Source organism: Pocillopora verrucosa, chromosome 7 (genome assembly GCF_036669915.1).
Source record: "Pocillopora verrucosa isolate sample1 chromosome 7, ASM3666991v2, whole genome shotgun sequence".
Taxonomy (NCBI): Eukaryota; Metazoa; Cnidaria; class Anthozoa; order Scleractinia; family Pocilloporidae; genus Pocillopora; species Pocillopora verrucosa.
Window position 1 is genome coordinate 24,713,671 of NC_089318.1, and position 12,969 is coordinate 24,726,639.

Consider the following 12,969-nt stretch of genomic DNA (forward strand, 5'->3'; position numbering starts at 1 on the left):
GTCCGCCAAGGCTTTGATTAGAATAAAACACCTCCCAAACAACAAGACTGAAAAAGTGTTTGCTACTCCGAATGTCAACTCTATCGAATAAATACAGACGATTGTTAGTCAACCCCGAGCAATTCCTAAGACACATTGTGTGACATAAATAATGGAGCGAGAGTTTGTAGACTGTCTTAACTGTTATATTTTTTTAAACAGCGGAAGAACAGATTGGAGATCCATTGAAATACTTTATTCAAGTTATCCATTTGTGTGGCAATTAGCGTTTTCCGATTCGTTTTCAATACATCTGCGTTGTTAAAACAGTGTTGTGATAACGCCATGGCAGATATGGAAGGTGTGTCAACATCGGTCACGCCCCATGCGATTGAAGAAAAGGAAAAAGAAGCTCATAGTGCAATAAAATGTTACTTATTCCAGGGCGTTACGTTCTTGTTTAGTAATTCTTTTAATAACACACATGCAGGTGACTGTGAAAATGATATGAATGGGTGCGCGCAAACAGTTATTAGTTGCGAATGTTCGAAAATGATTTACAGGACAATCCGAGGTTCCAATAGTCCTAGCCGTGTGTAGGGCGGATTTACGGTACTTGCTGGCTAACTACTTATTAATGAGTATTAAAACATCGACGCTGCCGGTGAAACCGAACAAGATGAACGAAAGAATAGTTATTGTTCTGCTCAAAATCGTATGCTTGGTAGTCGATTCTCGAGGGAATAATTTTCCCCTTGAAAAGGTGTCGGCTAATTTCAATCAATTTTTTTGTTTTTCATGATCGAAGGGCGTTTCTACGGATCAAACTGGTCTTTGGAAATGTAGTTTGTACTTTGATAAAGAGCTGTGTAAGTCAAGAATGAAATTTTGCTTTTCATGGAGTCGCTCAGCGCTTTATTCAGGTCATCGGGTGGCAATGCCCTAAGCAAGTTCTTTGGTCACCACACTCGCCCTGCCGGCTAGATCCAGTGGTTGTCAACTCCAACGTTATATATATTCTAAAGGAAGTGTGACAGATAACTGGGTGTAAATGGGCTCTAATCGCAATCAAATTGTTCAGTGTTCGGTCAGTAGCTGTCTGGAGTTATTTGATAATGATAATGCTACAGCAAAACAGGCCAAGTGATTGCATCAACCTGTCGGTTTAGATTGAATTGTTTGCAACATCTAGAATGTTCTTCTCGTCAACTCGCCAGTATCTGTTGAGAGATTCTTGTAAACTATGCGTTTAACACTTTTCAAAACAAAAGACTGCATTTTAAATTCCCTTTTTAAATGCAAAAGTGATTTCGTATGCAAAGTGTTTGAAATCAGTAGCTGTGTTCTCAAAAGCACTGTTTTTTCAAGTTTATCACTTGTTGGCATTCAATATTCAAATATTCAGTGTTGCAAAAATATATCCATTTGAGCAAATTTACTCGCTTGTTTCTCTTGCGTCAAAAGACGCAGAAAATATTCATTTGTTCTCAATTTTAAAACAAAACACATGGTGACTCCACGAAATATTTCCAATCAAGCGGTGTTCAAACTGATAAAATTATCAACACACACATCTGCTTCTACGCGCATGCGCAGCCCACCAATATATACATTCCAAATACAACTTGTTTTCAATTGGTGAGCGCTGTGAGTTGCTTGGTAGGTTGTCTTTTCTCTTACCAACCAGTAAGAATGAAAGCAGCTGGCATCTTGCTGACGATAATTTGAATGTGAAAAGACATCTCTATGCGTTTTACGCACCAGAGATCGCTGTTTGAACAAAACTCGGCTCACAATATTCATTGGGCTCTGGCGATTTCGCGGTGTCCGGTCAACAGCCCACGGTCGGAAGGAATCGAAGTTGACTATTGTCTCTAAATTCACACTTATATCATTCACAGATGTAGAGTGCCACTAAACATGTCCTACGCTAAAAGGCTTGCGCTTCATTCGGGCGTAATTTTTGTTACATGGTGCGCTTTTCTACAACAGACCGTGAACGCAACTGAAGGATGCCGAGGTTTAAGAACAGAGTGTAAACCGGGGATTGTTTTGCCTGTATGGGGAGGCAATCCTTCTACAGGAGTAATTGTTGGGCGAGCGTTTGTGTATTTGCTTGCCTTACTGTTTTTGTTTTTGGGCGTTTCAATAATCTCCGATCGCTTCATGTCGGCTATTGAAATAATTACATCGAAGGAGAAGGAAATCAGGGTAACAGACAAGCAAACTGGAAAGGAGCGAATTGTTACTGTGAAAATATGGAACGAGACTGTGTCAAATTTAACTCTCATGGCCCTGGGATCGTCAGCTCCCGAAATTCTGCTATCTGCCATTGAAATTTGTGGAAATAATTTTGACGCTGGAGAGCTCGGTCCGTCGACGATAGTCGGTTCTGCAGCTTTCAACCTATTGATTATCATTGCAGTTTGTGTTTATGTTATTCCTGATGGAGAATGCCGCCGAATCAAACATTTGCGAGTGTTTGCCATCACAGCCTCCACGTCAGTTCTTGCCTATGTTTGGTTGTACATCATACTAGCAGTGTCGTCTAAAGATGAAGTCGAAATATGGGAAGCTCTCCTGACTCTGTTTTTCTTTCCGATTATGGTCATCTCTGCCTACATTGCAGATCGAAGGCTGTTGTTCTACAGAGCACTGAGAAAGGGTAGAAGAAGACAGAAGCGCGGAGGTATGACAGTCATTCAAACAGGCGATTACGATGTTGTTGGAGTTCAAGTAAAGGATGGTTTTATCGACGGAAACGTAGCCGATGGTCGCTACCAACCTGGCGCCGCCGAAGCCGGACAACAGTTTGATGATGACGAGCTTCTCCATGACCTGACGGAGGACAGGCGCGAAAAGGCCATTCAAGCCCTAAAGGACATACGACAGAAACATCCCGACGCCGACCGTGAAACCGTTGAGCGATTACTTGAGCAAGAAAATTTGAAACTTCAACCAAAAAGTCGTGCGTTCTATCGAATCGAAGCCACACGTAAGATGGTCGGCAGCGGAAATGTGTTGAAGATGAAGCACGAAAAACTTGAGAAGGCCAGCAGTTCCTTGGCAGACACTAAGATGGAAATGCAAGATATCGAGTACGAAGACCCACAGGTTGTAAGGGTTAATTTTGACCCCGTCCATTACATTGTTAAAGAAAACTGTGGAAGTGTGTTTATGAACATTTCACGCACTGGCGGTGATCCGAATAACACGGTTTTCGTGGACTTCAGGACAGAGGACGGCACGGCAAAGGCCGGTGAGGACTATGAGAAGACAGAGGGGTCAATCTGTTTCAGGCCTGGAGAAACTTCCAAGACATTCTCAGTCGTAATCGTTGACGACGATATCTTTGAAGAAGACGAGCATTTTTACGTCCATCTGGGAAATGTTCGAGTAGCTGGAGCCGATGGGGATTTGGTTCGCAACAAATATCGAGGTCCTGCAGGAAAAGTTGGTAAAGACGGAGTAGCTACAGTTACCATCCTGGACGATGACTACCCAGGGATATTCACATTTGAGGAAGAGAAGCATCAAGTGACAGAGGCAGATGGAACCATTAACATTAAAGTTATTCGCCACACTGGTGCGCGCGGCACTGTTCGTGTCCCTTACCATACTATGGAGGGAACAGCTAAGGGAGGAGGCGATGATTACGAAGATGCTGTGGGTGAGCTTGAGTTTTCAAACGACGAGACTTGGTAAGCTGCTTTACAATCTTATACTCTTTAATACAACCTAATACACAAGTAAATGTGATCAGCTTTTGTCCTTCTGTACATATTTAATAAGCCGAAAAAATAATTATTACAAAGAGAGGTTGACATTATTTACTTACAACCAGCTTCGTGCAAGGACTTTGGAGGTTTCACCTCTCTTTTTAGACCAAAAACAAAAATTTTGTTATTATCGCCTACAAAAACCAATTGAAGTGGTCAGAAGCATTTTACGAATCGGTCTTGGATCAATCGCTCGACTACGTTTATGTAGTCCTTACATCGCAACATTCTTCCTCATTTTGTCAAATCTTCTTAAAACGACTACTGTTAATTCGTGTAAATTCATCAAATTTGACTTATGCCGATGATGAAGCCATCTTCGTTTTACATCTATCTAATATATCGCTGACAGATGCCACTGAATTGATTTGTGCAAACAATGAGATAACTTTGACGACACCACGTCCATGTTATGGTTTGTCCGACAACAATTTAACGATCCCTAAGATATTTTTCTTCGCCTTTTCCTTGGCAGGATTTCGAAAAAAAAGCGTTTTGATCGTTCCACTAATAAACAACATATCACCGAATCAATCTTTCCGTGCCATGCCTGTAAATTTTTCAAATCAGCTTCTGTGGATTTTTTTCTCTATTTTTGTACGAGGAGTGTTTTCTACTAAAGAAATTAATATCTTATTCTGAAGGATAATTAGCATCGAATAAAACTGTCACCATATGGTAGTGTGGTAAAAGTTTGTGGAATCCCTGATCTTTGTAAGCGAAACAAAAACACACTTTGCGATAGCAGTAAACACATTTTCACAACTTTGGTCACAATGCCGCACCAGTTGGCAAACTCTAATTAGTGCTGTTTTTGTTGTTGTTGTTGTTTTTTTTTAACTCCAAACCTTATCGTTCTCCATGCCTGACGGTAAGATATTTGAACCAGCCCCAACAAATTGAAAACAATTGCTCTTGTTTCCTGCAACATCACAAGCAATTTGCATATTAATACTCCTGATAAACAGAGGCTATCCCAGGGAATGAGATCTAATGGATGGAAATTTTTATCAAAGCTGTGAAAAGGCTATAAGCAGATAAACATGTACATAAGTGATCAGAGTTTGTTTTGTACCACCCATATAGGTTTTTCCTTCTCTTCTTCTTAGAGCACAAAGCCTCAGATATCGTAAATATGATCCCCAACAAAAGAACAGTACTAGAAATGCTATGGTAATTTTATGGCCAATTAAGATTTAAAAAGCAGGTTTTATAACTTGGGTCTAATTTCAGCTAAAGAATAGCAAGCTCAAGGTGACAAATGAATAATGATTCTCTAATATACAACCCATGTTAAAAAGCCAATGAGGATGTTTTTATCTTTCTAGACCAATCCTTGTTCAACATCATTTTTAATAATTTGTTCTTAATTATGAGGGATATGGAATATTTGATTATTGCAGTATTTTCTTTTTCAACACATACACATAGAGTAAGAGTAGGAGTGAGTAAGTAAGGCTTGTTTTAATTTTTAAATTTTGACTTAAAATACCATACGATACAATCGAAGAAGGCCAAAGGCCGAAATGTTGTGCATGAAAAGGCTGGATCAGTCAAGTGTTTATCATCTATGTTTCTGAACAACACTTAATGCACATTTCGGAGAAGATATCTGCTTTCTGTGAATCCTCTTGCTGAGAGCTGTTCATTTGGTAGCCATTTTACCCTCCATAGGTATACACATGTATTTATATACATCTACATTTCTTTTCCAAAACATTGCAATTTGAAAATACATATGAAATATATATACGTTTTCTTTTTCCATTATAAAGGTGTCAAAAGAATAAATTATAGGGACAATTTTTCAAAAAGAAAGTACAATAACTGCATTGATGAACTATGCATCACCTTTTTGATGAGGAAAGAAAGGTACATATATTTTAAATATAGTTTCAAATTGTAATGGTTTTGAAAATGGGTGTCTATATATATATATATATATATATGTGTGTGTGTATGTATGTGTGTGTCCATGTGGATGCATGTGTGGTATACTATAAAAATAAATACAGCTATTACTACAAATCACAAAGACGTTTGCAAACATTGGAAAAGAAATCAAAACTTGGCTGATTTGTTTTAATTTTTGAGCAGAATTTAATTTATTACAATTTAATGAATTCTGGAATAAGTTACATTTAAGTTGTTTGCTTTTGCCAAAATTGTTTATCAGTGACTTAAATACATTAGCCCAGAGGATGCCAAGTTACATAAATATTTAACAAGAAAAATAAAAAAAAAATAGTCAATTAGGTATTCTGGTTATAGATTTTACTTCATATCTTTCATTTGGTTTGTAGATATGTTCTCAGTTTTTGAGATCTTAAGTTCTCACGTTGCTTTGCAACTCCCACATAAACCTATGTTTGTGGTGGTGCTACAACCTGTGAAAAAATCATAATGAATTGCTGGAAATATCACATTTATAAAAGAATCTTTTTGGACTTTACCTTAAGGGTGGCATTTCTTTGTCAGTTTGGGATGTGATAACAGGTGTTGATTATTTTTACAACCTTTGAGTAAAGTATTTTTTAAAAATTTTCAAAGATAGCATGCATAATTTTGGATAAAGTTATAAAGACAAAGTCTAATTCTCATTTTAATTTCAAAGACTACATTTCTTCTTTGCCACTGATGATTCACACAAATGCATTATTTTGCAAAGAACAGCAGTAAGAGGTTTTTTGAATAATGCAGAATGTTGAAAAATAAATTTGGAAAGGTTAGGTGGCCTTATCATCTTGGCTTCAGTAGTTTTCCACCTTAGAAAATATTTAATAAGAATTTGGAAAGGGATTTTTTAATGACAGTGTTCACATGAATGTCTAATTACAGTGAAATTCCTGGCTGCAGTAGACATCAGCTTTATCAGCCCTCAGTTTAAAAAAAAATACTGGACAGGTATATCATAATTTGGAATGTACAGATTTTATCCTTTATCTAAAATAGTTCTATTGCTATTTGGTATTCTGTGGTGATTTGTAATTAAAGGTGATAAAAATGATAAAAACCCATCTATATGATAGTGGCTAATATTTGTGTGACTGAGATGTTAAAACCTTAACTCTCAAATCAATTTTGTATAGCCTCCTCATTTCCAGTGACTTATGCTAGTACTTCACTACTCCCTGCTCTGATCTGCTTGTCATTGATCAGTTTTGCTCTCACAAGCTGTTGCCAAAGCTATGAGATCACTTCATCAACACTTAGTGTCCTAAAATCATAGTTTTATGTCTTAATTTTACCAGGAAAAACATTGAGATCAATATTATAGACGACGAAGAATATGAAAAGAAAGAAACCTTTTATGTTCTCCTTGGGGAACCAAAGATTGTCAAAGATGAAGATGATGACAGTGGAGCTGGTACTGATGTGGGATATGATCCAGAAAAGGAGCGTCTTGAAGAACTGGGAAAGCCAAGATTAGGTACTAAAGATATTATGTAAAAATAAGGAAAAGAAAAGAGATAATGTGTCATGTTTATAAGAGAACAAAAAGTTTTATATATGCCAGCTAAATTATTGTACACATCAGTTAACATCACATCATAAACCCAGTTCTTTCATTACTTAAGATGGTTGCTCAGTTTGTTGCTTGATAAAAACCACACAACTTTGTGTCAATGCTATAAATGAATCTTTTTACTTCTGTACTTATTTCAGGTGATGTACCAAAGGCAGAGGTCACCATATTGGAAAGCAAAGAATTCAAAAACACAGTGGACAAATTGCTGGTCAAAGCCAATCTAGCTCTTGTTGTTGGTACATCCTCATGGAAGGAACAGTTCACTGATGCTCTGACCGTTAGTGGGAGTGGGGATGATGATGACAGTGATGAACCAACAACACCAACATATGGTGACTACATGATGCACTATCTGACCGTCTTCTGGAAGCTGTTGTTTGCAATTGTTCCTCCCACAGACATCTGGGGTGGATGGGCTTGTTTCGTTGCTTCTATTGTAATGATTGGTGTGTTAACAATGGTCATCGGTGACGTAGCCTCACACTTTGGTTGTACCATTGGATTAGCAGACAGTGTTGTTGCCATTACCTTTGTTGCCCTTGGAACAAGTCTTCCAGGTAAAAACATAAAAAAACACTAGCAGCAGTGCTTACACTGAATCTAACTCATAACACACTTGTGACATGTGGTGACCTAGTGACTAACAACTTGGTCTCTGTTAAAACTCCTTGTAAGGGTCATTGTGTCGTATTGTGAAACAGTGAGAGCCTCTTTCTAGGAGTGAAAGTGTGTGCAATGAAGAGCTAGATGATGGATGGGAAATGGAGAGTAGGGAGCTCCTGCATCCATAAGTTGTATTTTATCTTGATGCAATAATTTTTAATGACTGTTATGTTGATTTTCCACAGATACATTTGCCAGCAAAGTTGCTGCAGTTGGTGACGAGTATGCTGATTCATCCATTGGTAATGTGACTGGTAGTAATTCTGTCAATGTTTTCCTTGGCCTGGGGGTGGCATGGTCTATTGCAGCAATAGCCAAAGCGGCAAGAGGTGTCAAATTTAGAGTTCCTGCTGGTAATCTTGGCTTCTCTGTAGTTATATTCTGTGTTACCGCTGTAACAGCAATTGCTGTTATGATGCTACGTAGAAGTAAAAGAGTTGGGGGAGAATTAGGGGGTGCCAAATCCTATAAACTTCCAACATCACTTTTCTTTTGTTTCCTTTGGATATTTTACATTGTAATGTCTTCTTTACAAACATATTGCCATATCAATGTATCCTTTTAGCTTTTTCCAAATTAAGGAAAAATGCTTTCTTTGTGTCAACTAACAACAGCAGTAAGGAAGATCCTATAATAATTAAAGGTTCTCAAATATCTTTGATACAAGTATCAGTTTGTATTTTCAAAATGCAATTTTAGAGATAGCTACATATATTTCTGAATTATTACAAGCCATAATGGCTAACAATGATATCAATCATGCAAACCAAAGAATGAGCACCACGCCTAAATGTATGTCATATTCAATGCCCTAAGACTTTAGAGATAACTCTCAAGATAAGGAACACCATATTATTACATATCCTGGTTAGCCTCAATAGAATAACATTCTTCTCGCCATTTATTATAAGAATAGTGGGTAAGGAACATGATAAATGATAACAATCACCCAGATTTTGACTGAAAAAGCAATTTCCTGTACACCCTTTTTGAACGCTGTAACACGAATATGCAACTTTTCGTATCTGGCCTAGGGTATTTTAATTTTCCAGTCTCTGTGTCAAACTCTTACTTGGCCCAGAAATTATATCTAAGACATTTTTCTCTTTCTGCACATCTTGTCTCTTTTATGGAATTCGGGTTTTGCATGATAATAAATGTTAATGAAAATCAATTCAAGCAGTCTCTACCATTGTGAAGGATGAGGAAGACAAATGTTGAGATGTTACCTTGTCTTATTGTATGCCTGTTACATGTATCTTCCTTCACAGCCTGGCAAACAGTGATGTGATAGTGACTGTGCAGTGAGGATACTATCAGCTGTACTAATTTATACAAAATTTTCAGTTTATAACATCAGCTACCTAAATACTTTATTTTTATTTATTATTTTAGCCTTTTCAACTTCTTGAAATAATATTTGTCATGAATAATTGAAATTATAATGATAATAATGATCATTACTATTACTATTATTGTTATTATTATTATTATTATCATAATTATTCAACATTCAACATAGTTTGGCATTTATGGTGTTATCAGGTATCAGTATTTTTTGCTCAGAGGCATGGTATTTTATAATGAAGAAAAATGTTTTCAATGTAAAATAGGGCAGGCCCCAAGCATTCCTAAAGAGTATGAATAGCAAACATGAAATAAAATTTAAGAGATTTCACATTTCAGATTCAAGAAACTTCTCAATTAATAATGATAATTCTCAGGTCCTAGGTTGTTTATAAAATTTTGTCAACCTATATGGTAGCATAGCTGCAATACTTATCAAGCATAATGCAGAATGAATAGTCAATCAATACATCAAAGTTGGTGATAAATTACAGCAACTGTTTCTTTGCAGGCTTAAAGCTTTATTAATTTTGACATGCTCACAATAGTTCTGACCTAATAATGACAGTATCCAGCTGCTGTCTTTGGTTTGTTTTTCTACACAATCCAAATAACCTTAGCAGATGCAAGCACAGAAAAGTTCTCAAGTTATCATTCATAAAACACCATTTCATAACAATGAGTAACTCTACAAGAAAACCTAAATGATTTAATTGTCAATGTTTTGTATTTACACAGAAGTAGTCAGAGGTCTAAATAGTATTTATGTTATAATGACCAAAGAACAAATAGTTTCCACAAACAAAATGATAGACAGTGTATCCCTTGAGGTGTCCAAGTAACACACAGAGAATGAACCAGATCAGTTGGAAATGATAAGAATAAATGAAATAATCAGTTCCTTCCATCTTCTTTACAGCAGCATTCAGCACTGTAAGGAATTTTGTCTTTAAAAGAGTCAGCCTTATGATTCCTACTAAAATGTTAAGTATGCAGAGAAGATAAGGCCTGAAAATCTATCAGGACTGCACTTACTGCTGGTTCACTAGAGATCTTCATGCCTGATGCAAGATAATTCAGTTTGGGGAGATTTGATTAATCCTATAATTTTCAATTGGTTTCTGGATTGTTACTATGGACAACAATTTATCGTAATGTACTGTTTTCAAGGGATGATGGAAAGCATTATTAGGAAGAACTCTTGAAATTGATAATATTTATGCCAAATAGCTGCAGGAATTTTTGTACCATAAAGTAAGATGTTTCCTTCCTAAATAACTTTTGAATTTACAATGAGCCTTTGGATGCCTCTTGACTATTAGTAACTGGCCATAGCAAGCTAATGATGGGAAATAAGTGAGATACAGCTATTCCTTATGTGAGTTTATTTCAAAATTTACAAACAACTTATCTAATAGTTGCAAAAGAGTGTGAATGAGAAGGTAAGGCTTGCCATAGGTATGAATATTATTATTATAATTACTGTTTTTAAAGTTACTATGTTTCTTTGACCATTCCAAATAATAATATGTGCATATGTTTTAGGAAACCTCCCTCCAAATTACTGGTCAAAATTTAGTTTACTTTCCCTTTATTATTTGCTAGTATTTCTTGGGTAAATTTATGACGCCAAGGACCTGTCAATTTTGTAGGTACTCATATTTAAGAGGTATCCACAGTCTAAAATTGCTCAGCATTCAATGCATGTTTTGGTGCAGGCCAAAAAAACCAAAAGGGAAGGACAATCACAATTCTAAAATATTTGCAATTAGGTGTATAAATATATGTCATTCTGCAGTTTGGCTTAGTAAAAATGCTAGTGTATTATGTAGTGAATTGCAACTATTATAACTTACAGCAATTATTATTTTCTATCATAGGTATTTGAAAATATAATTTATTTCATTTAATTTAAGTCATGTTGTGGCCTAAGGACACCTATTTTAATGTTAAAGCCCTTCCAAACATTTTACAGCAACATTAATAGAAGCCTTTGCTGAAATACTTAAGTAAATGGTGTCTTGTTAGAAAGATTGTAGAAACAAGACTAAAGGCCCTTTTATGATGACTTTTACTTTATAGGGAGTAGTTTAGGGAAAAAGAGAATTTTTAAAGCCTCTTTCGGACATTACTAATGTTCCTGAAAACTATTATATGAGAGCTTAAAATAAACATGTTGAGAGATGTCTGGTGTTGTTGGGTTTGTTTTCTGAAACAGGGTGGTAGACTGTGCCACTTAAATTGTTCCCTGCTTGTAATTTCCCTTATTTCAGTGGAGAAACCTAAGTCTCCAACACCAACCCCACTGAAACCTCCATGGGAGGGGACATATTAAACAGGCATAACACTGGAGTGATGTCTTGATGCTGGCGAATTGGATGTTGAATTCACATACCGGTATCAATCATCCAAATTTCAAATTTTATTGTACATCCTTGTCTACCACAAACTACCAAAGCTAAATATCTGGACTTCTGATAACATCAGCCAAGCAGAATGGTGTATGTGAATGAACTGTACATCATGCACTGGAATCAGCTGACTGTTATGTATGAACTGTACTCTTATATTACATGAACAATGTCCTCCAAAGTTACTTCACTAAAGGAAAACCATCTCACTCACCTATCATGATATAAGTATTGGCCGGGGGCGCCGAATCCTGGTTCAACAAAAATCAACGACGAAGCAAGCCTCTATACTCACGAGAAGAAAAGATGGTTATTCATTTGCCCGCTAATTATCCATCCTCGATCTTTCCATTAACTCTCAAGAGTCCCTAGGTACTTTAATTAAGAATGCAAAACACTTCGTAACTTTTAGAGAGCCTTCCACTCATTTAAAGCCGGGCACACCACGGATCCCTCGCTCTTCCTCAGAGGGAAGAGCCCGCAATAACCTTTAAGCAGAAGTGGATCTCTATATCGCGCTATTTCCGGCGCACACATTAACGTAGAATTTCTCTTTTTCCCAAAATCATTTTTATCGTTTTACTCGCGGAGATCAAAAGGGAATATGACCATAGTCATTGTTGTTCCGGCTTACCCTGACCAGTGACCTAGCAGTTCAAAAGAAATACCTCTCTAAGGAAGATGGAAGTGCCAAACCGGCCGAAAAGGAGCCGGGAGGGGTTACATGTAACGTTTATAAAACGCACCTCGACGAAACCAAACTGGCACGCTAACAGGAGAGACGTGCTGCTTCTGGGCCTTTTAGAAGTCTAACAGGGGAATAAACTGTTGTCAACAACTCAAGACTGACATGCAGATTCTAATCTAGAGACCAGGAAAAAGGGAAAACAGCTCTTGCCAACAGCGCTAGCCGCGATAACCATGCACGCTTGTAAATTTCCTCGGTAATTATTTACTTACCGCGTTTAGAGATTCCAGGGAGTAGCCTGGCTAATGAAAAATTGTCTTAAAAAGCTAAGAAAGTCGCCAACGAATGCCACCATTTTCAGTGGCGGATCCAGACCTTGAGCTAAAAGGGGGGGAAGTGGGGGTTAGCTTTTTTTGTCGGTTGCTCTGCCGGCTTTTCTCCCTTCGGCGATTCTTTTCTTCTTTCCGCCCAAAATAAGGGGGAAGGGGGCCCCTTCCCTAGATCCGCCACTGATTTTGAAAGTACCTGGCCGCACAAACAGCTTTGGTTGCGTGCCTTTCCGCTTTTGTTTCA

General features: G+C 37.2%; 1 protein-coding gene across 1 annotated transcript; it reads left to right on the forward strand.

Annotated features, from left to right (window-relative positions):
* Positions 1–201: 201 nt before the first annotated feature.
* Positions 202–11,485, forward strand: LOC131792016 (sodium/calcium exchanger 1). Its single transcript, XM_059109377.2, has 4 exons — positions 202–3,680; positions 7,010–7,188; positions 7,425–7,844; positions 8,136–11,485. Exons 1-4 carry the CDS (start codon positions 1,900–1,902, stop codon positions 8,513–8,515), a joined length of 2,760 nt encoding a protein of 919 aa, XP_058965360.2. The 5' UTR covers positions 202–1,899; the 3' UTR covers positions 8,516–11,485.
* Positions 11,486–12,969: the final 1,484 nt, after the last annotated feature.

Bases quoted from the DNA above. Each gene is read 5' to 3' on its own strand.
- LOC131792016 (XM_059109377.2), top strand. From the start codon at position 1,900: ATGTCCTACGCTAAAAGGCTTGCGCTTCATTCGGGCGTAATTTTTGTT. The intron at 3,681-7,009 runs GTAAGCTGCTTT...TAATTTTACCAG, and splicing joins TTTTCAAACGACGAGACTTG to GAAAAACATTGAGATCAATA. The intron at 7,845-8,135 runs GTAAAAACATAA...GATTTTCCACAG, and splicing joins CCTTGGAACAAGTCTTCCAG to ATACATTTGCCAGCAAAGTT.